The 23,779-nt window shown below is 44.2% G+C and overlaps 1 protein-coding gene and 1 long non-coding RNA gene across 3 annotated transcripts in view; one reads left to right on the top strand and one right to left on the bottom strand.

The window, feature by feature from the left end:
* The window catches only part of LOC142774843 (uncharacterized), a 374,795-nt gene that overhangs the window by 190,174 nt on the left and 160,842 nt on the right, over positions 1-23,779 (top strand). The window lies entirely within an intron of this gene.
* LOC119169567 (cell adhesion molecule Dscam1-like) overlaps positions 5,390-23,779 on the bottom strand; it is a 219,747-nt gene continuing 201,357 nt past the window's right edge. For both annotated transcript variants that reach the window (XM_075875971.1, XM_075875973.1), the window contains exons 20-27: positions 19,371-19,463; positions 18,038-18,259; positions 13,122-13,427; positions 11,266-11,433; positions 10,222-10,550; positions 9,180-9,246; positions 8,462-8,645; positions 5,390-7,394 (exon numbers count right to left, since the gene is read on the bottom strand). In XM_075875971.1, coding sequence (XP_075732086.1) covers positions 7,265-7,394; positions 8,462-8,645; positions 9,180-9,246; positions 10,222-10,550; positions 11,266-11,433; positions 13,122-13,427; positions 18,038-18,259; positions 19,371-19,463 — 1,499 coding nt within the window. In that variant the 3' untranslated portion in view covers positions 5,390-7,264. The remainder of the gene's footprint in view (positions 7,395-8,461; positions 8,646-9,179; positions 9,247-10,221; positions 10,551-11,265; positions 11,434-13,121; positions 13,428-18,037; positions 18,260-19,370; positions 19,464-23,779) is intronic.

Raw genomic sequence — 23,779 nt, 5'->3', positions numbered from 1 at the left:
AAGTCACATATCACCCTTTCTCATTCGTGCTTCGCATCTCATCGATTCCCACTGTACGTGGGATCTGCCCATTTTTTTCTATAGTCGCTTACAGCGTGAAAGCAAATGTGAGCTCTGCCCTCACCGGTCACTGTCTTACCCAGGAAGAATTACGATGGATGTCTTTTGAAAGCAGCTTACGATTTGGAGTTCTTGGTGTATTCAGAAAAAGTGGTTAGCAATAAGGAGTACCCGGTACTCCACTATGGAAGAGCTGAAAGCCGTCCCTTAGGCCTCAAATTTGACTAGCCGCAGTAACAGTGACAACTATAGCAATCGCTTATTCTCGGATTGTAAGAACCTTTCAAGTATTTTGGTATGCGCCTTTCCCGCACAAGTACGCGTTCATTTCGGTTAATTTTTCTGTCTGAAAACTTTACTTGTTAGCAAATTTCATCAAATATTCTGACTTCACTGCTGAGCCAACAAAAAAGGACGAACTTTTAATTAATAATGTGTTTGTTATTTCCGTTGTGAGCGAAAAAGTGCTCATGGTTCTAACGGAAATCGTGAGTCATTACATCATTACCCTGTTCATCATTACATCATCAAAACATCATTACCCTGTTGCACAGGTGCATGCCAGGCACGCAACAGTCAGGGGGGTGGAGCACACATTTATGACTAGGTTGTAACCGGCTATAAGTTGTAAAATAAAAAAAGCACCTTTGTCAGCCCACTTAGGCCCATCTTGCCTGCTTTCTGCGGGCAAGTGGTCTTAGAGACAGACTGTAAACAGCGTCGTGGATCGTCTGATGACCTTCTCTCCCCTTTTTTTTTACAACGTCTCTTTTCTCTCATCTTTTATCCCCCTTACCCCCTTCCCCAGTACAGGGTAGCCAGCCGGTCTGAGAACTGGCTAACCTCCCTGTCCTTCCTCATTTATTCCTCCTCCTCCTCCTCCCATCTGCTTAGCATCTTGGATAGGCAAATTGATCGAACACGCTTTCCTGGCTAGAGTGACAAATTACCTCGAAGACAATGATTTTTTCCCACAAACCATGATTGGCTTCCGCGGGCATCTTTCAACGTAGGATGCCATGTTGCAGCTTAAGCATCAAATCACAGGCTGTACAGGACGCTCCACTAAGGGCATACTTGGTCTATATGTCAAGAAGGCTTTTTACTATGTCACGCAAAGCACCATTTTAAATGAGTTCAATACCCCAAACTCGGGGATTTGCACGTTCAACTATGTAAGAGCATTTCTTACGGGCAGAACGGCCACGATAAGTGTGGGAGCACTGAGGTCGTCCGAAATAACTATGGGAAGCGCGGTCACCCACATGGTTCCATGATGTCTCCCTTGTTGTTTAACCTTGCTTGGTCTTCCTTCAAAACTACAAACCATCCAAGGACTTTATCACACCATTTACATCGATGACATCACCCTCTGGGTGTGTGACGGCAATGACGGTTCCATTGAACAGATATTACAAGAGGGGATTGACTGACACAGTGGAACGGTATTTACAAGGAACTGGACTATCCTGCCTATCCTGCTCGGCAGAGAAATCTGAGCTACTGCTATATCGCCCTACACTTAGAGGTCGGCCACCCAAACAGCATCCTCAAGCGCAGGCACACGCCGATATAAAACTCACTACAAGCGACAGTCACGCCATACCAATCGTGGGTAAAATCCAAGTGCTAGGTCTGATGATAGAAAAAAAGGGTACCAACGGAGAGACAGTTCGAAACATTGAAGCCAGAGTGTCTAACTCGATGCACCTCGTTAGGCGCATTACCAATAAACACAAAGGCATGAACGAGGCTAGCATCATCCATTTGATCCAACCATTCGTGCTAAGCCGCATCACCTACACGTCAGCGTATCTCCGATGGTTCACTGCAGAAAAGTCAAAACTCGGCAGCCTAATTAGGAGAATCGACAAACAAGCGCTATGCTAGCCTCAAAACACCAGCCCTGAACTCCTCCTTCAACTTGGTTAATACAATACCCTCGAGGAACTTTATTGAGGCGCAATAAATCTTCCAATTCTAGTGATTAACCAAGACTAAGCCAGGCCGCCAGATTCCATGTAATCTCGGTATTTCTCACCACATTCCACACGGACACAAACACGACATACAACGCACTATCCGTGTCAAGCTCACAGTACCATCCATACCAAGAAACATGCACCCTGAACACAACAAGGGCACACCTGTCAGTAGAGCCAGAGCCATATCTAAGATGTTTGGGCGCAACCATGAGGCAGTCTTTGTCGACGCAGCAAGCTACCAGGAACGTCACCAATTCGTGGCTGCTGTCGTGTAGTATACCACTCATTAAAGGCAAAAGCATGGCGTCAATCATCACACGAAACATCAAAACGGCAGAGGAAGTGGCTATCACGATGGTCATAGCCCACACTAACGCCTCGTGTGTGATCAGAGACACGCAGACAGCCGTTCTAAATACGCCAGTGAATCTCCCCCGAGGCATTGCGGATTCTTAGAACAGGCAAAATTTACGAGGCGGACAAATATGTGCACATCCTGTGGTTCCCTGTCCCCACACCGCTAGGTAACCCAGAGGACAGTCCAAATTAAGTGACGCACAACGTGGCTCGAAGTCTTACGTTCCCAGTCATGTCAGACGAAAAGGCCACCCAAACGGACTTTTCAGTGCTGGTATGGGAACGGGACGATCGGCTCACTAAATTCAATGACATAACTCAACACTGCCGACTGGAAAGGCGGGAGTACCCTCCGCATCATCCCAAACTAAATGGGGCCCAGTACGTTCAGTGGTGGCAGCTACAAACTTGCACATACACGAACCCCGTCATCATGCACCACATATATCCCGACGTCCATAGTTCTAATCTATGTCAGTACATTACTACCAGAGCCACTCTTGACCATATCCTCTCGGAATGTCCAGCATTAGTCAGAAATTTTGGCGTCGCGGCCTCCAATGAAGATCTTCGGGCGCATTGCGGACTGCGCTGCTCAGTTCAGGCCTGGACAAGCAACTTTGGACTATGCAGGCCAAGGAAGCGACCGGGAGACACGGTCTCTCCGTTGGCCCCTAGGTGGGAGCCCATCCCAGCAATCTGGCCTCTCCGTTGGCTCCTCGGTAGGAGCCCATCCCAGCCCATCCCAGCGTCACAGCGCGTCAGCGCGAGGCCTTTTGATGCGACGCCGCGTCCTTTCTCTTTAGAATGAGCGCATTTCTACGTGAAGCCACGCGCTCTTTATCACTGCACAGAAGAGGGCTCGACGGTGCGTCAAAAAGACACTCGCCGACGCGCTGCGACAGATACGTGGGGCCAGGTCTTAACGGGTAAGCGATGAGGCACGCCCCAGGCACCACCGCAAAAGATATAATATGAAGAACTTTCTCATTAGCATAATTTCACAGTTGTCGCAGTCAACAGAACCTGTTCTAGTGAAGCGCGTTGTTAAGGAACGGAACGTCACTGCGTGATCAACACTCAGTACGTAATGTGATACTTTATTTCTTGCCACTAGCCTTAGTTTTTCATGGTGGTTAATGTAAGGCCATAGCCAAGCTATTTCACGGGGCGAAAAAAGCTTCACATGCTATCCGCACCTTCGAAGAAACACTAGTTTAAAATGCGGAATATTCGAGAAAACTAAAATTGTATGCAGATTCCTCCGACTAAATTGAAGCTAAAGAGACGGCGTACTTCAGGAAAAAGAAGATAGTTACCCCAATACCAATGCCATGTCAGGAGCAAAATTATTGAGTAATATTTCTTGTGATGTTTCAAAGGCCTGCATTCGTTACGCGCCTCCATATTCCACAGAGGTGCCGTGAAGTAGAAGAGGGGGGAACGAAAGCGCACAGGGTCTTATGCAATTTCCTGAGAAGCCATGTTACTCACCTTTTTCTTCCCAGTCAATGTATTTGTCCTCCCAGGCACCCCTGCGAAAGCTTCCTGCGCATAACGTAGTTTAACGTGCGTTAGCCTCAAAATCAGGGTCTTACATGCTCACTGTATCTTACCCTGCTCGGCGCTATGCAATGCGTTGACGTTGTAACGTGTCAGCAGGTTACTTTACATCCTAACGGGAGCAAATTTTGAGATCTAGGATGTTATGAGAACGTCACATTAGGATGTTATCACGCGATGATAACTTTTTTGCATCAATTGTGTAGAAGCCGACAGTCAATTTAGTGTTTGATATTTTATTTATTAAAAAAAAGTGGACAGGTTAAATACGATTGAACATGGTTGTCTACCCAGCTCACGGACGGGGAAGGAAGATACGACATGTGAAGGTGTTTGCTGTCTATCGGGTGGGTGTAAGAAAGGTGCTCCATCAGATTTTTCATCAGCCTTTTCTTATTACTGCGATGAATCAGCAGTGACTGAATTTCCTCTAAGGTATGTGCGAAGATGATTAGGAACATCGAATGTCGTCGTGCTTGCCATGCTGGCCTTATCAGACTGTCGAGAAAAAACAACTACATTTCAAGTTAAGGCAGTATTGCAGAATTTGGTTGCACAATTGCTTGTCGCTGGGTGTTCCTCATAAGTTGTGTGGCTACCTAGGCAGGTGGATACTGCTGAAAATAAAAAAGTTGATGGTCTCGTTTCAACAATGGCACACAACTAGTGTCGCCACTGCTCTGTTGATCAATTGACACCGCGTAAAGCAGCACTCAGTCCAGCTTATCGGAAACTCATCGTTCTCTCAGCGTCTCCGTGGTCTTGAATTGCCTTGCAGAGCCTTCTTCTATAAGCGAGACAGTTGTTACTGCCTTGTTGCGTGAGTATTTCTACCGTTGCTTAGGTTTTGTGGAAAGTGCATAATATATATCTTTGGGGTTTTGTTAATAGTTTGTATTTTTAACATCTTATTTTGAGATGTCCAGCATTTTTTGCGCAAGGGACGTTGATAATATTGGAATATAAATTAATTTCTCCTAAGTGCGCTAGAGTTATTTATTTACATGAAGCTGTGCGGCTCGACATCACCGGGCCTACTCAGCGCTGCTTCCACAAATAAAAACGTCGACTTTTCGAAAGGCTTTCGTGTAACTGTCCCTTTTTTCTCCGGTCCCCATTACTTGTTTTCTCTCCTATGTTCATTTCTCTTTCTGTACTTCTATCTTCGTTTTATCTTGCATTCTGAGCTCCTGATAAAGTAGGCAGCCATCATGCTTCACGAAATGACTGATGTCTCCAGGCTATATCTCCCTATTTGCACTGTGTGCTTGAATCTTTGCATATATACGTCGCATAATAATATCGATATAGTCATAGCGAAGAATATTGGGAAAGAAACCCAATCGAGGATACTCACACTGGTGGTAGGATCCATCTCAGTCCAAGAACTAATAAGCTGAAGTCCATATAAAAGTGACCAGAAGGCAAAGTGGGAAACCACCATGCAGGCGGAATTTATTTATGTAAACAGCCAAAATAGAAACAATCTTGTGGGAACTCGAGTATAAAAAAGTCTCACGTGAATTCAGGCCAACTTTCAACCTCTCAACACATCATGCTTGCACCTATGAACACCGGACAAATTAACAACTGCTCCATTCATTTATACCAACGGCATTTTTTTACAGATGTAGCTATTGTGAGCTTACAACACTTGCACCACGCGAATAACTATAAGTAACAAGCACTCGATCAAACGATACATTGTTATCCAGATGTTTAACTACAAAGACAACACATCGCCATCTCACACCAGACTCCCAAGCCAGCTGTTTAATGCCTTATGAAGGTAACATTTCTTTTTTTTCAATACAGCAGTGAAAGCATTCATCGGCAGTGGGGATGTTATAAACCTTTCATAAAGAGTGAATAACAACAGTGTATTTTACTGTTTAAAAAAATGGAGTGCACAAAAATATTTTTCTAAAAACTTGGCTGTCATGGGTGCAAGTTAGATTAACAGATGTACCAGATGCGCTATAAAATTGCCTATCGGCTTGCTAACATTTCTTTCTCTTCTCTTCTGTATTTTTGTTTTCATTTGAACAGGCTGTTGCGACATTGTGAGATTATTGCGTGCGTACAAGGTAAAAATAGAAAAAAAACAACCTAAGGGCGGTTCTTAGGGGTCTTGTAGTGCCGTTAGCTCGTTGACATTCCTGTGCCCTGCAGAATTTTTTTAGTTTAGTTCACGCAATGAGTACTGCCAAACTGGATCTTCGGGACCGTGTAGAATGGAACGCGTTATTGAGATTTGCGCTGCCAGGTGCCACACTCATTTCAGCTGCTCACCAAAAAACAAATCTCCTGTATCAATAAACTCATTCATTTAATGTCCAATGATTATTCTGACAAAAAAAGTGGCCCTTCTTGTAAGTAGGCTCATTTTTCAACATCACGAGTACCGATTATAACATTTAACTAGAACCAGAGCCATCTATCTCTTGCAAGTTTTATTTTTTAAAGAAATTTGCTGAATGTACACGTTCGCAAAACCAAAATACCTGTTTATCTTAAAGTGCTTAGAAGAGAAACAAAAATGTCACTAATATCTCGTGCAATCAATAAATTTCTATTTCCACGCTATGTTATCGTCGATGAACAGTCAAGCGCAATACCGGCAGAGTAAAATTATCACTCAAGTAGCATTGTTGGGTTGATATCATCCTGAATCATTCACGCATGCGCATGCCAATCACCATCTCTCGAACGAATGGTGCGCAATGTAACAACCAACGTTCAACAATAAATGCTTACATTGTCAATGCCAACCAGTCTGACCAATGGCGATATTGTACCCCATTCTTGTACTGATCATCGTCCATTTGGCGCCTTGCTATCCTGAGATCATCCCAGATAAGTTTGTGATTTCAGGGCTCTGAATGAAGCCAAGGACCACTTTTGACACAGGGGAGTGATTGTTTAGCGAATTGGGTCCATAGCTACGAACAAAACTCAACACATGCCCCATCGCTAAACCTTGAAATGCAGCTTGTTCATTAAACAGCTCTCTCCTTCTTGTGAAGAAGTGCACCACAGCAGAAAACAGTATTTCTGAAGTCTTGAGTTCCCTTGAAAACGGTCAGTCTCGCGATAAACTTGAAGAAATGTTTGAGTAATACAGAGTTCTGCACCACAAAAATGTCCTGAACATTTAGCGTCCTTCTTAGACACATCACAAGATTCGCAGTAGCGTTGGTCACTGCAGCACAGAGGTGTCGCGGGAGAAACCTGTGGTGATCTGCACTTAGCCGGGTCGGTCTGACTGTATGTGAGTGGCTACTTATCCCTGTAGCAGTCTATGTTTGAACTGAGCAATGCCTTGTCGGCATGTCACACTCAGCCTCAGATAGTTCATACGTGTCGACCGGAAACTCCAGGCCACTTTCGCGCGATTCCATTTCCTCTTGCTTCAGTCCATCTGCGTACCTGTGAAATCACAAGCTTTTGAGTTACATGAAAAGCAAAATGAGCACATCGCTAGAGTGAGTGAGTGAGTGAGTGAGTGAGTGAGTGAGTGAGAAAATGGACGAACAAACGAGTGAGCTGACATGGGCAAGAGAAATGGTAGACCTGACATTTACGTTTAGTGACACTTACAGGTTAGTTCTATAATTTATTGCAATAAGAAATGTTGGTCATTGCGCTGCACTGGCACCAAAACCAGTTCATGTTCATATCTCTAAGAAGTACATGGATGGTCTCGATCAAAGGTTTTATTGTATGTGATTGAGACCCACGGCTCTTGCATACGAAAAAGATACCCATGCAATCTGGGACTGCTTTAGAGTGAAGGAAGTTTCCCTTTTATAATTTTAAGAATTGAGTAGCCTTCAACTTGGGCAAGCAGCAGGAACCCCTCACCGATAGCTGGCACGGCTTAAAAAATAACCTAAATACTATGCTCAAAGGACATATGCCTGCACTCATGTTGTCCTTTTTATTATTCAGATGTTGAAAGCAACAAAACAGTTATCAACCTAATTGCAAGGTTTACTCTTCAATATAACTTTTGCAACGAATAAAATCTGACACTCAAGGTTTAGACACGTGCTTCTTATCTTTAGCCTACACATTGCCACACGAAGTATTTAGAGATTCTATGACACATGGCATAACGTGGCATTTTCCCACGAGAAACCTGAATTCAATCCTCTCATTCCAACTACCATCACTGTGATAACATTGTATATTCAATTAATCCTGTAAGACGAACCTCTAAGATGAAAAAAGAGAGCGAATCGTGGTAACCAGAATGTCGTAAAGTTGTCTGCTTCATGCTAAGAGAAAAAAATTCGAGTTGAGCAATAGGAAAGAAAGAATTGAAAGATAAACAGAGAAAGTATGTAAGTCCGCACAGATCACTGCAGCGTGCGCGTGCAAAATATCGCAAGCAGAATGGCGCCCAAAGGGTCCGTCGTTCCAACAAATAGCTGTGATGAAGTTAGGATGCTGATAACAACTAAATACAACCTCGTTTTCTTCGCTACGCTCACCTAGCTAGATTTCGCATCTTCTGCTCAGCGTAGAAAATTTCTTCATTGTTGCTGCCCCAGTTCTTCTTTTTTGGTCTCGAGTAGACGTACGAGACATTGCTGTTGCGGTAGCCCTCGATGACGCTCAGCGTCTGCAGGGACTTGCATTGGGCCTTGCACTTATCTGGGGACACGTACACAGTTGCTGCAGAAGAAAGAAGGCAAAGGGTATACCAGTGACAGTAATGTAATAGGTTGCATGTTAAAACACGAGACAGTGCGATTAAATTTACTCTGCATATCTATACCATACCAATATTTTGAGAACTCATTAGCCGAACTGCTGTTATAGATTCAAGCAACGAAGTTCAGTACGCATTAGAGTTTTCAATAAGTCAGACAAATACTGAATACAAAATAGTTTAGAAATTTTTGTGTTGTTTTCTTTTGCCATGAAAAAAGTGAACATTTATGTATTTAATGAACTGAGAGGAAGTTGAAAATTGGATAAGAAACAGACGTGCGCAACAGTAGGCTTAGGTAAGCGATTTCAAGCAATGGGGTGACAGATTCTTTTTTGCGATTTCTCAAAACCATCATTGAATATTTATTTTTATTCTGACCCCCTCTAAATATTCTAGCAAAACGAAGACATTTAAAAAAAGCAGATGCCACAAGAAAATATGATTTTATACGATCTACCATCCTTTGATGCCAAAGCTAATTAGAAATATCTTACTAGGTTTGCAGTATATATGGTCTCCAAGGCGCTCTGTTGAACTTGACACGTCTTCCTGCGTGCCTATCTGCGTACGAGATAGAAAGTAAGTGATTGAGACATAAAACGAGACAGCTTAAATGTGGCAACGTTAGCGAGGTCTTACAGCTTTGAATAGAAGCGAGCAATGAAAAGCAACTACGCAGCAAACGAAAATTGACATGCATGTACACAACCTAAGTAAACATTGCCGCTGTGGTGCTCCTCTCCACAACTGCTGTCACCCCGGTGGCGGCCACTGAAAAACAATTTTTTTCACGAGGCGAAGTGCACTCCGTAAACATTCTCTGTGTAGTGCACGAGCGGAAAACAAAAAGAAAAAGAAACACGAGAGTAGAATTACGTGCCAGAACAACAATGCGACTGAGGCATGGTTTTGTCGTATACTGTGGTTCCTTTTTTCTGATCTTTTAACTTCTTTATGTAGGTTATTAAGACGCCGTGGATTTCCAAAGTTCGGCAGAAACCTGTAGTGACACTAGTAGTGACACTTATAGTGTCACTACAAGTAGTGACACTTACATTTAGTAGTGACACTTGAACTCACTACTACTACTACTAGTTGTCAACTATTAGTTGACAACTAGTAGTGACACTTACAACACGCTAACAACAAGTATGCGCTGACAGGAGTACATACACTTGGTGCTTTGACTCTGCCTCTGTATGTTTTGTGAGGCGCACTTATGTAGTGCCATCTGTCATGTACTTAGAGAAGTATGGCTCTTGCCTCCGAGATTTGGTTAAGCAGCATTAAGTTGCTGTCTGTTTCACAATCTCTGATTGCGTATTCCTATCTACAACGGCAATTAGTTGAGCAGAACACAAAATTTGGGGGAAAAGTAAAAAACAAAAAAAGAACTTAGATGTTGTGAGTGTACATTCTCTACTTTATTAGAGTTGATAGGTGATGTCAAAGTCTCACGCGACACTAAGCATCAATCTGTCAAAATCAGTGAACAATAGAACTGTTTCTGATGATACAAATTTTCCTCAATATCACCTGGTCTTGTTTGGAGTCCAATGGCCTCCGGAGGAAAGGCACTTCGTAGGTATGGTGTGGCCTTAATCTATCATCCTCTGGCTCCTCAATGGCGCTCTGTAGGCTGTGCGCGGAAGCCCATCCCGACCGTAATTCTTCCGTCGTGTAGAGCGATCCGAGACGCCCTCCCCTGGTGGTATACGGCGAAGGACAATAGAGCTGTTCCCGTTCTATAGGGTGCTGCTGCTGGTTCGCGACTTGAAACTGCTGTTGGTTCTTTGCGTTCTCCCACAGGCTCATCGGCACAGTGTCGACAGACTTCATTACGTCAGACGCTTGATCACTTTCACCTGTCAGGTAGAAAGGAGTATCTTGAGATTATATTTATATCCGTCTTGGTAGGCTTGCTCGCGACAGTTTGGCACATGCAATGCTCGATAGGCTGCAGTGCCTAGAGATTTTCTCTATAGTGATTTTCAGCGGCGTCATTCCGTGCAAAGTATAAATATTAATAAAATAGGGAGCGTAGGTGAAAAGACCCCGACAAACATAAGTAGGTTTGCGGAATTGTCATTCTATATTCATTATTGTTATCGGTGGTGGCAATAAGTTATTTGCCAATTCAAATACACTTTAAACTCAATCTTGTTAATAATATATTTTTTGGGTCTAACTTCCCAAAACCAACATATGATACTCATTCTTGTTAGGTGACTCGTTGGGCACACGATAGCATTCTTACGCCTTCCTCAAACTTTTCTTCGATTGCACTTCCATGAATGCGAATTGAGTGCTAAAGCTCCCATATTTTACGGGCATATACACAATAATGATTATTTATTCCAGATTACTGATTTCGTCTTTATCACTGCTTTTTATTTTTTCTTTAATTTATAAAGGCACACACTACGTCTTCTTTTAAATACTTCGATGCCAGTTGGTGCACCCGGTGTTTCAAACCACGAATAACTATTCTGGCGCCTAAAGAGCTTAGAAAAACAATTGCCACGAAGAATTATTAGGAACATGCTCTACGACAGCTGCCATTATGCGTGGTATGTTTACCTGAGTATGGCCTCTGGATGGCAGATAGTCGTCTGCGCGAGAACACGTAGCAGACGGCGGCGGAAATGAGCAGGACTGCCAGAATGGTGCAGGCGATAGGGATGATGATGCGAACATGGCGGTGTGGTGACTCCACAGCCTTTGTCCATTGAGGAGGTGGTAGTGTGCCTAAGGAAGGACCGAGTACTTTGTATAGTACAACTACCAACCAATAACAATAGAATAATGTGTGCGCTTCCAGAAAATGTGTATGTGATGTGGTCGCTTATGTAGATACTGGTGCCAAAGAAACTCCCGGCAAAGTATGTTTTGTAACCTACCAGTGCAGCCCGCCAGGCCACCTGACTTGTAGCAATATATTTGTGGTCCGAACCGCAGTTTCCTCTTTGATTTCTTGAAGGAATCATAGCTAAAATATTTTTTAAAATATGTATTGATGCCATAAGGCAAACTTACGCAATAAATAAATCTACCAGCGCTAAGTGCACAAATTTTTCAAAGAAAGCATACTATAAATCTTTACAGGCAATAACTTCAAGCTTTTTCGAGGCGCAAGATATATGTCATATGAAATAATACATGATGATAAAGTAATAGACGAATCTTCCGCACAATTGCGTCACATTCATGCCCGCATCCCTTCATTGGCCACCTATAGAAAAAAACACCCCACAAGATGACGAGCATTTGTATTTTCGCATTTAGGGTCATGCTAGTGAAATTACTGCCCTCGCGTTGCATTTCGGATACCTCTTTACTTCGAGGCTCATGGGACACTTTTTTTGGTCTATTCCTTCTAAGGGGGTGGGGGAAGGGGTCAACATCAAGTGTAAGTAACATTGGCAATAAAACACGAAGAAAAGGGCAATCAAGTTTTTCAGCATGACATCTCAAACAGGCCTATTGCATAGCAACAACTCAACCTTCCTGATGTCGCGTTGACGCCATTACTGATCAAATTACTTTCAATTCAAATTTTGTCACATAAGTACATTCCTTTCAGTCGATCAATTTTGATTTAGAAGCTACTTTAAATAAAAACTAAGTTGAACATTTACAATAAATAACTTCACTTTTGACATGTTCTTTAAGTCGACCCTCAAATAGCCCTTTTGTAACCTCTAAAAATACAAAAGCCTAGCGTGTGTTCTCCCCCTGGCGTTACCGGTCTTCCCGGTGGACTTTATCACGCCAGTAGAGTCATTCACGCGACGTCTTAGGGCAAAAGCTCTCGACTGGTCTTTACGCGAGAGGTATCAGTTCTGAGTATTTTGTTGCCACACTGTAATCTTTTTCCGTGCACGCGCATTTTGTCATGTTTCACGCGTTTCACGTGGGCGATCAGCTTATTTTACTTCGTTACAGTGCGATTGGAGATAACAGCGTGCGTCGAGAAAGCGCAAAATCTTGCTAGGCTAAATCTTCAGTGCCCACGTTGTCGACATGTTTTATGACAAAATAAGCGGTGAGAAAAGACTTAGCGCCCGTAGGAAGGGTTGTGAAGGTGAGGAGGAAAATGCCATTGTTTGATTGGTTTAAAGGCTCTTCAAAGGGAAACATATGTCATACTGTGGGATGAATACGACAGAAGAAATATTTTCTTACCGGGTGAGATGAAAGCGAGGCGAAACACGTCTATCTATGGTGCTCACGTCATAAGCAAAGCAGAGAATAACCACCACATGTCTGCGATGTGGACGTACTGTATGTCCTAAGATCTTCCACCATTACATTACTATAGATCTAATACCTATACCGAATAATGAAACTAAGAAGAAAAAATACTAAAAAAAATATTTCTCGCTTGGAATGTGAATGCGCATGGGGCGCTGTGGAGCGCAAGCTTCTTTTTGTACCTCCAGAGAGTGTGAGGGTAGCGAAGACGTATTCTGCCTCCGTGGATCCAGCGCCGTTCTCAGCGGTGATGAGCAGGTCGTACCAGGTAGCTGGGTTCAAGTCCGCAATGAATACAACGGGTGGTTGCTTGTTGTCGGGGACCAAGTGGGTAGCTGTTGCTGGTGACCACTCCTTCTGAGACTGTGGCTTGCACAGCACGGCGAATGAAAGAATGGGACAACCGCCACTCTTCCAGGAACCCAGTTGAAGTGTCACCGAGGTAACGTTGCATAACAGTAGGTCACGCTCATCGGGTGCCACGGGTGCTGCGTGCAACCAAAAAAAAATTAGCCACGTCATCATGAGCACAAGCAGGCTGGCATGATACCCCATTTCTCGCGCATTATGTGCGTTTAAAATTGCTAGGAAACAATGACTATTGCATTGCGTCATTTCTATTAGACAAGAGAGGGTCGCTGTAGACAAGGTAAGTGATATGATCCATGTGGTGATATATATTGTGTAAACTGTGAAGTGCCACATTGAGAGGGAGACGATAACTAAAAAAAAAGAGCGGGTTATTTTCTAGTGGCGTTTTGTGCTCTTCGGCAAATTTCATAACCACAGAAACCTAGTCATGCAACGCCATGACAATATATGTGATCAATTGGTTCTTCACGAGAACTATTTGTGGCCGATTGTCCACTACCCTGCTTTTCCATGCCCTTTCATGACCGTTCTGCTTTACCTCGCCTGAATACCATGCGTGATCAACTGATCTCACTTCGTTTTGTGCGTTTTGGCTACGCAAGCAAAGATAACATTGTCTAACAAAAATATGCAAACTACTCATAAGCAAGTCGGTTAGCGCTCACGGTGTCTACGTTTTATGGAAAAAAAAACGAGTAGGCGAGGAATAAGGCTGGTATCAAGAGTACTCGAGCCGAGAAAAAAACCTTTCTCTGTGTGACATGGCACTACTTAAGTAACCACAAGCAAGTTCAGGCCTATTGTGTATAAAAAAATCACAGTTTTGCCACAAGTAGAACCAGTCGGTGTCATAGCACAAATTTTAATGGCCTTCAAACTAACGCTACCAGTCATTCTGGCAAGCTTTTCGCGCACTGATCAAACTTGCCCGTATGACTACACACCAATCAGCCCAAGTTTCCACTCTTGTAACGCTACCAGGTAACTTATGAATCAAAACTCTAACTCTAAGATTTACCGAACAGCTCCGATGTATATCAGAGCCTACGCTTTTAGACAGCTCTGATAGGCGAAGTGATGCAAAGCAAGGTTAAAATGGGCATGGTATTTCTCTAAAGAAGCCTCCGTTCCATTTGAACAACTGCATGTCTCCACGCATCGCGTCTTTTCAGGAACTCCCCAATCCACGGTGTGACCGCCACACGCTTGTTGTGGACTAGCACAAGTCTACAAATAAGCTGTCTTCGCTGCTTCCAAACGACAAAACGTATCCAAGCTGTCCACTTGGTTCCTATCACAATAATAAGGTTGCGACCAAGGAAGCATAAAGAGTCTCCTTTGTTGTGCCGCATGAATATATTTTATATTATATTGCCTTGGAAGCTCAGAACGGCAATATGCCGCATTTCTCATTCATGTGAACGGGGGTATCACCTTTCCAAACAATTTTCATGTGAAGTGCTCTTTATATGCACATTTTGACGCAAAGCAGCAACGACTCACTATCTTTGGGCCCTCAGTAATCAGTTCACTTTGAAAAAACATTTTATAAAAAAAGCAGCACCTGCTGACTTGCCCTTACATAATGTTAGTATAAAAGACATGGTAGACGTGCGGTAAGCCCTATAAATCGATGTTCGTTAACCCAACTTTCCCTCTTGCGCATATCAAAGCTTCCAGTGTTAAATAAGTGAACCTGAGGAACCAGTCCTTCCCTCATACACCTATAGGGCAGCTTTCTTCAAAGAACATGCACGCTCAGTAGTTTGCAATAGGAGAGAATGACACTTCATGTACTGTCAATTTTCTGAAATTAGGACAGCTTATAGCTCTCCCATAGTACAGTACATTGTGCTCTACATTGTCGAACATTTTTTTCTGAACAAACATTAACACCTGCCAGTTTATTCTGCAAGAACCCGTGAGTTCATGGCGTACATTTTTATTTCAATGTGGCATCATCAAGTGTGAGGCCCACAGGACTGCTTTATGCTCTCCCATAGTAGAGTTCCAAGTACTCTCAATCGTTACCAACGTTTTTATAACACAAAATGGGTGAGGTCTTCGCAGTAGGTGCATGTGAAACATTAAAACGGCTGAATGCTCTCCCATATTCGAGTACATCATACTCTAAATCGTCAGCCATTTTAGAGCTCAGCGCTCAGGCGCCCGTTCCCGAGTTTAGCAGCGTCGGTGTCGTTGTAACCAGCAGTGTGAACGGGGAGCACAGTGTTGGATAAAAGATGGCGATAACGCGAAGAAAGCAAGTAGAGAGGAACTTCCCTTCGTGGCAGGGAATGACACTGACCAGACCAATATTTTTTAAACCTCCTTGGACGGGATTTTAAATTCCGCGGCACTAAAGCAGCTAGCACCGGCGCACGTCGGCTGTTGTGGAACGCATCCAGGCGCTTCCTTCTGTGGTCTCCGGTTTGCAAGACCACAATTTTATCCAGCGGCCATGGGAAGGCCCTCCCCTACGCTCTTCCTGCGGTGGTTTTTGTGAAATGAGCTGCACGAAATTGCTCGTGCTAGTCGGGATCGCAGTGCTTTCTCATTGATGTATACCGGACACCTGTATGCGAACTATAGCTGAGTCTCCGAAAAATGAGTGACCCTACTGGTGGAAGTGCTTCATTTTCCCCTAAAGCGGCACGAGCTGCCCAAGCAGAGTTTCAATGCCACCGACGCCATAATTCAAAGATGTGTGACGTGGAAGCAAGAATATTTGCCTCAAGTTATAGCATAATCAACTAACACAAATGCATCTATTTGCCGCTTTTTATATCTCCCACGTGGCGTAGCTTTCCCCGCGCAGGCCAGTAATAAAAAAGAGTAAATACTTCAAACGTAGTATACAAGCTATTTACAAAGGTTATTGCTAACAGAGTAAAGAAAACATTACAATTCAATCAACTAAAAGAACAAGCAGGATTTCGAACAGGCTACTCAACAATCCACCACGTTCATACTATCAATCAGGTAATAGAGAAATGCTCAGAATCTAACCAACCACTATACATAGCCTTCATAAATTACGAGAATGCATTTGATTCAGTAGAAATATCAGCCGTCATGCAGACACTGCGGAATCAGGGCGCCGATGAAGTATATATAAACATCCTGGAAGAAATCTACTGGGGATCAACTGCTACCATGGTGCTTCATAAAGAAAGCAACAGAATACCAATCAAGAAGGGTGTAAGGCAGGGGGACACAATCTCCCCAATGCTATTTATCGCGTGCTTACAGGAGGTTTCCAGAAGCCTAGAATGGGAGCAGTTAGGGATAAGAGTTAATGTAGAGTACCTTAGTAACCTGCGCTTTGGCGGTGACATTGCATTGCTGGTTAACTCAGGGGATGATTTGCAACTCATGATTACGGAGTTAGACAAGGAGTGCAGAAAGGTGGGTCTTAAAATTAATCTGAAGAAAACGAAAGTGATGTACAACAACCTCAGAAAAGAGCAGCGCTTCGAGATAGGTAATAGTGCTCTTCAAGTTGTAAAAGACTGTCTACTTGGGGCAGGTAATAACCGTGGAGCCAAACCACAAGATTGAAGTAACTTGAAGAATAAGAATGGGGTGGAGCACATTTGCCAAGCACTCTCAAATTATGACAGGTAGATTGCCACTATCCCTCAAAAGGAGGATATAAAACAGCTGTATCTTGCCGGTACTTAGCTACGGAGCAGAAACCTGGCGACTTACAAGGAGGGTTCAGCTTAAGTTGAGGACGACGCAGCGAGCAATGGAAAGAAAAATGGTAGGTGTAACCTTAAGAGACAAGAAGAGAGCAGAGTGTATTAGGGAACAAACGGGGGTTAAGGATATCATAGCTGAAATCAAGAAGAGGAAATGGACATGGGCCGGGCATGTAGCGCGTAGACAGGATAACAGCTGGTCATTAAGGGTAACTGACTGGATTCCCAGAGAAAGCAAGCGGGTTAGGGGGAGACAGAAGGTTAGGTGGGCAGATGAGTTTACGGGTATAAATTGGCAGCAGCAAGCACAGGACCGTTTTAACTGGCGGAACATGGGAGAGGCCTTTGTCCTGCAGTGGACGTAGTCAGGCTGATGATGATGACTTCAAACGTTTCACAAATCGCTGTTACTGAGCTCACACTCAGCAGGTTCTTTAAACTTCTGCCACATGTGATTTTTCAACGGTACAAACTTGGTCAGCGTGTGCACGTCCAGAAGGTGTGCGGGGCGGCACTGGGTAACATCTCAACGCCCTATCATGAGATGCCTGAATCCGGATCAACTAAAAACCTGCAGGACAGTCCAGTAATGTTGCCCTCAGCACAAATTATTTGTGAAGTGCCATGCACTTATAGTAAGACTCTTCTGTAATATCCCACAAAACTGTTACAGGGCCCGCTCAATATACTGACCAATACCGGAAAGAAAACTCAATGCCGATGCCACTCGCAAATGAAGTTCTATGGAGGTCCCCTGATTACGATATACCCTTCACTTAAGAAATCTTCCTTAGACAAGTTACGAATGAGGTGGGGCGTTCGTAAGCTCCGCTGGTGGCCCACCTTCACCGAGTAGAGTGGGCTGTGGTTTCTTTTTAAGAAATCAGTACATTATTCTTTGACCATATATGGGACAGTATTGAGTGGTTCTTCCGTTATATTTCAACCATATAGCATATTTGGTTGGCGTGACTCGCTCATTGTTCAAAAGGAGGAAACAAAAGTTTTCAGTGGGTGTGTACCTGATCCATCAGTCTTAGCCAAGATGGTGTTGCTCCTTGGACCCCTTCCAGCTGCGTTGAAGGCTACAGCGTAAAAGGAGTAATGGCGGCCACACCGGAGGCCTCGAAACGCGTACGCCGACCTCTCAGATCCCGTCTGCACTTCCGTCCAGTCACCTGCATCTTCAGTGGACTGCGCTTCGGGTGTTGAGGACGGCTCTGGTTTGTGAAACAGCACGAAACCTGAAAGAATGACTCTTACTGTAACATTATGAGGCTTCCCTATGATGCGGGATATTGTTCTATAGTATCGCTTCTCTCGGGCAACAAACGAAGGCGTGGTGGCTGGTTTCAACTAAAGATATAGTAAGCAGCACAGCGTTCGTGTGCGCTTTGTTGTACTTTCATTACTTACGACATTTATTTAGCTACCTCAAAGACATCTTCAATTCATGACCAATCGCGTATCTCACCACGAATGTAATCACACGACACTGCAAAACGATGAAAAATCCTTGGAGCACGGGTGGTTGATGGAGCCAACGTTTCGAAAAAAAGCCAACTTGTTTTCAAGGTTGCTACTGCAGTTACTGAGTTGTAGTGCCATGAAAAAACCATCGCTGGAAGAAAGAATATTCATCTGAACTTCTGCCCTATAAGACATTGTGAGAAGCCCGGTGAGTTTTTATTCTTTTTATCCACAGAGAATTTTCGCATCCGAATAACGCCGCCAACATTGACAGCTGCAAACTTTGTGCGACCGAGGGTCCTGATTGATTGATTTGTGGGGTTTAACGTCCCAAAACCACCATATGATTATGAGAGACGCCGTAGTGGAGGGCTCCGGAAATTTCGACCACCTGGGGTTCTTTAACGTGCGCCCAAATCTGAGCACACGGGCCTACAACATTTCCGCCTCCATCAGAAATGCAGCCGCCACAGCCGGGAATCGAACCCGCGACCTGCGGGTCAGCAGCCGAGTACCTTAGCTACTAGACCACCGCAGCGGGGCGCCCGAGGGTCCTTAATACCGCAATTCAGTAGTATTGTACAAATAGATTAACAACGTAGGTTCTGCTTAAGGAAAAAACACAAGCACACTTATCACGCTTAAGTGTGCGACTACTTTCTTTCAGGGACGTTTGCTTTCATTGTGCAAGAGAAAACCGTATACAGGGGACTTAAAATAATGCCAAATGTTTAAAAGTTTAGCTGCACCTTTTTTTATTGCATCGCTAATGAAAGTATAGAGACACAATTTTAATGAAAAATACTTTCCGTTTTTATTCTTTTTATTGCAAGGGCACACAAGAGAGTTCTCTATAGTTCGGCAGCGTCGAAACTTGTTGCTTACCATTTATAGGTTCGTCTTTTTCGACGTCCCAACTGAGGTGCACTGAAGATGACGTTGACGAAACCATCTTGAGCCGAGGTGCAGATGGAGCATCTGAATGTAAAAGAATTTCATCAAAACTTTGATGAGTATACTTTAATTATCAGCATAGGCCACAAAAGAAAAAAAAGTGCCGAATTTAGTGCTATCATGACCCCGAAGCCCTTAGCAATGCTTACACGCCATACACTCTCAGTCAGGTGCCGGATAACGAACGGAATACAGGCGGTGCGCTCTTGCGTACTAAAATCCTATCTATAGGGAGCCCAGCAATAAAAAATATCCGTGACAGCCGCGCCGCGTGGATATAACGCATAGAGCCGGCTAAAGCAGGCGAAAGAAGGAAAAAAATGGCCTCGTATCTGCATGTTAATCTGCAAATGTCGACGAAAGACGATACTCTCGCATGTGGAGAGAGTGAACAAAACATGTTTTTGATGTTCTGCGGAAGAAAATCGGTGAAAGGTATTCTGGAGCTACTGCGTTAGAGTGCCTCGAGCGTGCAGCGGAGGCGAGCGAGCGCGTCAAGTCACTTCACACGTGAGACATGAGCGCTATCTGGCAGTTTTCTTCGAAAACGACACGCGCGGTTCTGAGACGGGCGTGCACACCCGTCTCTGAGGTGATAAGGTGTAGAACGCAAGGCGATGGATAGGTGCCACTACCGTGTCGTCTTAGCAAAGCGTTGGAAACACTCGCCTTTTCGTGCAAGCGTTGCAGGGTCAACGCAGCGTGATAAACGATACGGTCCTTATAATTACTTATGTATGCTTTTTCTAGTAAGAGACGCACATACGGAATATATACATGTTGCTATGGTGCCTCAGATATGCGCAATAATTGCTTTTAATTGACAATCGCACAAATATGAACACTGAATCTTGAGCAACATTGGTGGTGAGCGCTGCGGATGGGGTCGGCCGTTTAGCGTATCGACTAGTGCCGTTCAGAGTGCCCGGTACCGTCAATGGTGGACAAACAGACAGACAGACAGACAGACAGACAGACAGACAGACAGACAGACAGACAGACAGACAGACAGACAGACAGACAGACAGACAGACAGACAGACAGACAGATCGAAATTTTTGCGTCGAAGGTACCCAAAAAAGACTATCGTCTTTAAAAAAAAAAGGAGAGCCACCGTCTCTGTCGCACCAGCCTGGTGCCAGGAGCCGGCATCAACTTATGCAGAACCGCTCAGCCACAAGCGCGAGCGCGAAAAAAAAAGAAACAAATGCCCCCCCCCCCCCCCCTCTTCTGCCACCGCCATGCCAGCTGGGCACCCGGCGCCGGCAACACGTTCACCGTCGCGTGCATGCCGTGGCATTTGTGCGCTGCCGTTTCGTCCCACTGTCTTGTAATGGTCGTTTTCCTACAAGATGGTCTAGGACAGAAATATTTTGCAGTGTCAGACGGCACAATTTATTCAAGATATTATACATCTCTCTGCATTTGGGCGAACACTGGGATGTGCAGTCCCATTGCTACTCTTTTGATTTCAATAAAAGATTAGAAACAACTTTTCGTTTATCAGTTGTCGAGGTGTGACATTGTGTCATGCACTAAATAAAGGAGTTCTAGTGCATGCACGACAGCTTACTGAAACACTGGCCTATGTTTGTTGATGCTCATGTTCTACGAAACAAGTTGAACTGATGATTTTAGGAAAGCATGGCAAAAAAAGAAACAAACCAAACGCAGCGAGACAGAGAAAGATCAAAATTGAAAATCAATCGGTCGATGTTTCATTAGTGGTTGCGTAATTTCATGAAGAACATTAAGTACAGAGGTCAGAAGTCAGGTGCAGAAGTCAGCAGGAGTGCGTATGTCACAGACATTTGCTCACTCCTTCGAATATTAAGTACAGTTCTCATATACTAGCATAGATTTGTAACAGTAAACCACAACCAATACAACCAGTGTACTCTGGCGATAATATACCAGCTATGAAAATCCCCATTTTCTAAAGTGCAACTGCATGTAGTAATCATAAAGATTATCAGGTTCGTTCTGCACCATTTCTTGACCCCAACTGCACGCGGACGTTCGCGAAAAAAATGTGCAGAGGCATTATTTATTTGGAGGGAGACTGACCTGCCCGTCGCTAATTTGTGTACGTCATACTTGACATTGGCGCGCGTTTCGGCATTCACTTGAACAGTGTTGCGATGCTGAATAAAGGTAAGAGTAGCCACTCCCCATAGATAAGATTACTTAAAGACTGAAAATGAGTCAAAGCCACTCCATATAGCGAAATGATGAGCATAAGTTCTAATTGCAGAAATAAGTAATCGTCGAAATGTTAAGAAGGCGCTGCTGCCCCCGCGTGTTGCTCGCGGCAGTTCGCGCGTACGAAATGCAAATGTTAGAGTAGGCGCGCTAAACTACCCATGCAACGTTTACGTGCGAAAGCGCACTGTCTTAAAACAGCTGAGAATTGGCTGCTGTCACTGACACACGTGTACCTCCTGACACAAATCAGCGAAATTTCTCACAGCAGACGCACGTGAGAGAAACATACGCAGGTTTCGACAGCCGAACACAGCCTCCTCCGAGAATTTCGGTGAGCGTAACACCAGCGGTTCACGGGGAAGCACTAAAACGACGCCCAAACACACGTTAATCGTTCTTGCGCAACGGTGCACCACGAACCGAAGTAAGAGCCGAAAGCGCTCACCGTGGTTGTCTCGAGTTCATGAAGCCCTACAAGCTATTCGCAGATCAAGTGCATGCATATGGCACAAAAACAGCTTAAGGTTCCGCGACAGTTTGCAAAAAGCCACTTGGCAGATATATACTCTGCAAAAAGATTCGCCTTCGTGCGGTGGCGCAGTGGTGCAATAAGTAAGACATCTGCTTCACGTGCATGCGGTCCCGAGTTCGATTCCAGGGCTGTGTGGGCTTTGCATGTTAATCTCGCAGACGTAGGTGATTGTAATACTAATGGTGTTTAATTACATGTAGCCATAATATCCACCACCCTATCGGTGAGAAACCGCTCTCAAGAGCAGAAAATAATGCTTTTTTTTCCGCCACCGCATCAGGGCCGGGCCACGTACGGAAATGTCACGTCTAACCGCAGGCCGTATCTTGCCAGGAAGAGTTTGACCGAAAATCCTGGCTATTCTGAAGGCCACTTCAAATCAGGCTGATTTCTCTGGGACACGGCTATGGAGCCGCGTAGAAGCGGCGATAATTTGACTTGATTTTCTGCCTACAGGCGTGTAGTGTAGCCAGAATTGGACTAAGAGAGTGGATAATACATCGGAAAACACATCGTCAGTGCTAAACACTGACGATGTGTTTTCCGAGCTATGCATGGCCCACTACATTCATCATTACACTTTTTTCATTCTAAACGAACGTGCGGCCTTTGGTAGAATACATTTGTCACGATACTTGATTACTTCATTAATTGTTTGTTCAACACAGAAACATGTCCAACTTATTAGTGCTTACGCTGCAATCGCGCCCGACAGGGTGGTCTAGCGACTATGGCACTCCACTGCTGACCCGAAGGTCGCTGGATCGAATATCGGCTGAGCCGGCCACATTTTCGATGGAGGTGACAATGCTTGAACCATGTATACATAGATTTAGGTACACGTTAGAGAACCCTGGGTGGTCGAAATTTCAGGAGCCATGCACTATATGGGGTCCTTTATAATCCCTTTGTCGTTTGGTCACGTTAAACCACAGGGATTATCATCATACTAGTTGCAGTCCCTGAGTGATGCTGCTAATAAAAGCTTTTTTTGTGCTAGTTGGGCCTTAGCTATAAAATAGGAAGATGGGGTAACACGGGACAAAGATATAGACAAAAGAAGTAGTACAAGCGCACACTACCAACTCATTTTAATTCGAAAGGGCGCTGATCCAGGGGAAGATGAGGTAAGCAGAGGAAAAAAAGACGGGAAGACGAAGTGTCGCCGCAGCCAGAGTTACAGCAAGCAGATTTGTCTTCTTTAAGGCTGCAACCATCTTTTCTCTGTGTCGTTTTCTATGTCTGTATGCAAATCAAATAAAAAAATAAAAAGATGTCGGCCTGTTTACAAATTTGTTGTCTCTAATAAAACTACCATTATCTTCGAAATCAGTACATTGATCCGCACTCGCATACCGATTCACTCAGCAGACAAGAGTAACTGAAACACGTTTACCAGGTGCTACGAATAACCGCAAGTCCACCCTATGTTCAATATATGCTGATACCGAGACGTTGCCGTACTTTTAAACATGGACCAACGGCTACACGCCACTCCTCAAGAAAAGCCATCCGTTTGTATTGCGGCGTGATTTTGCTTCTGTCTTTTCTGCCATACGTTATGGTCTAAGTAGACTAATTGCTACTTGCACGGCAAAGTAAA

Source organism: Rhipicephalus microplus, chromosome 2 (genome assembly GCF_043290135.1).
Source record: "Rhipicephalus microplus isolate Deutch F79 chromosome 2, USDA_Rmic, whole genome shotgun sequence".
NCBI lineage: Eukaryota > Metazoa > Arthropoda > Arachnida > Ixodida > Ixodidae > Rhipicephalus > Rhipicephalus microplus.
The sequence above is the reverse complement of the archived record's forward strand: the minus strand, read 5'-3'. Positions and strand labels throughout refer to the sequence as shown.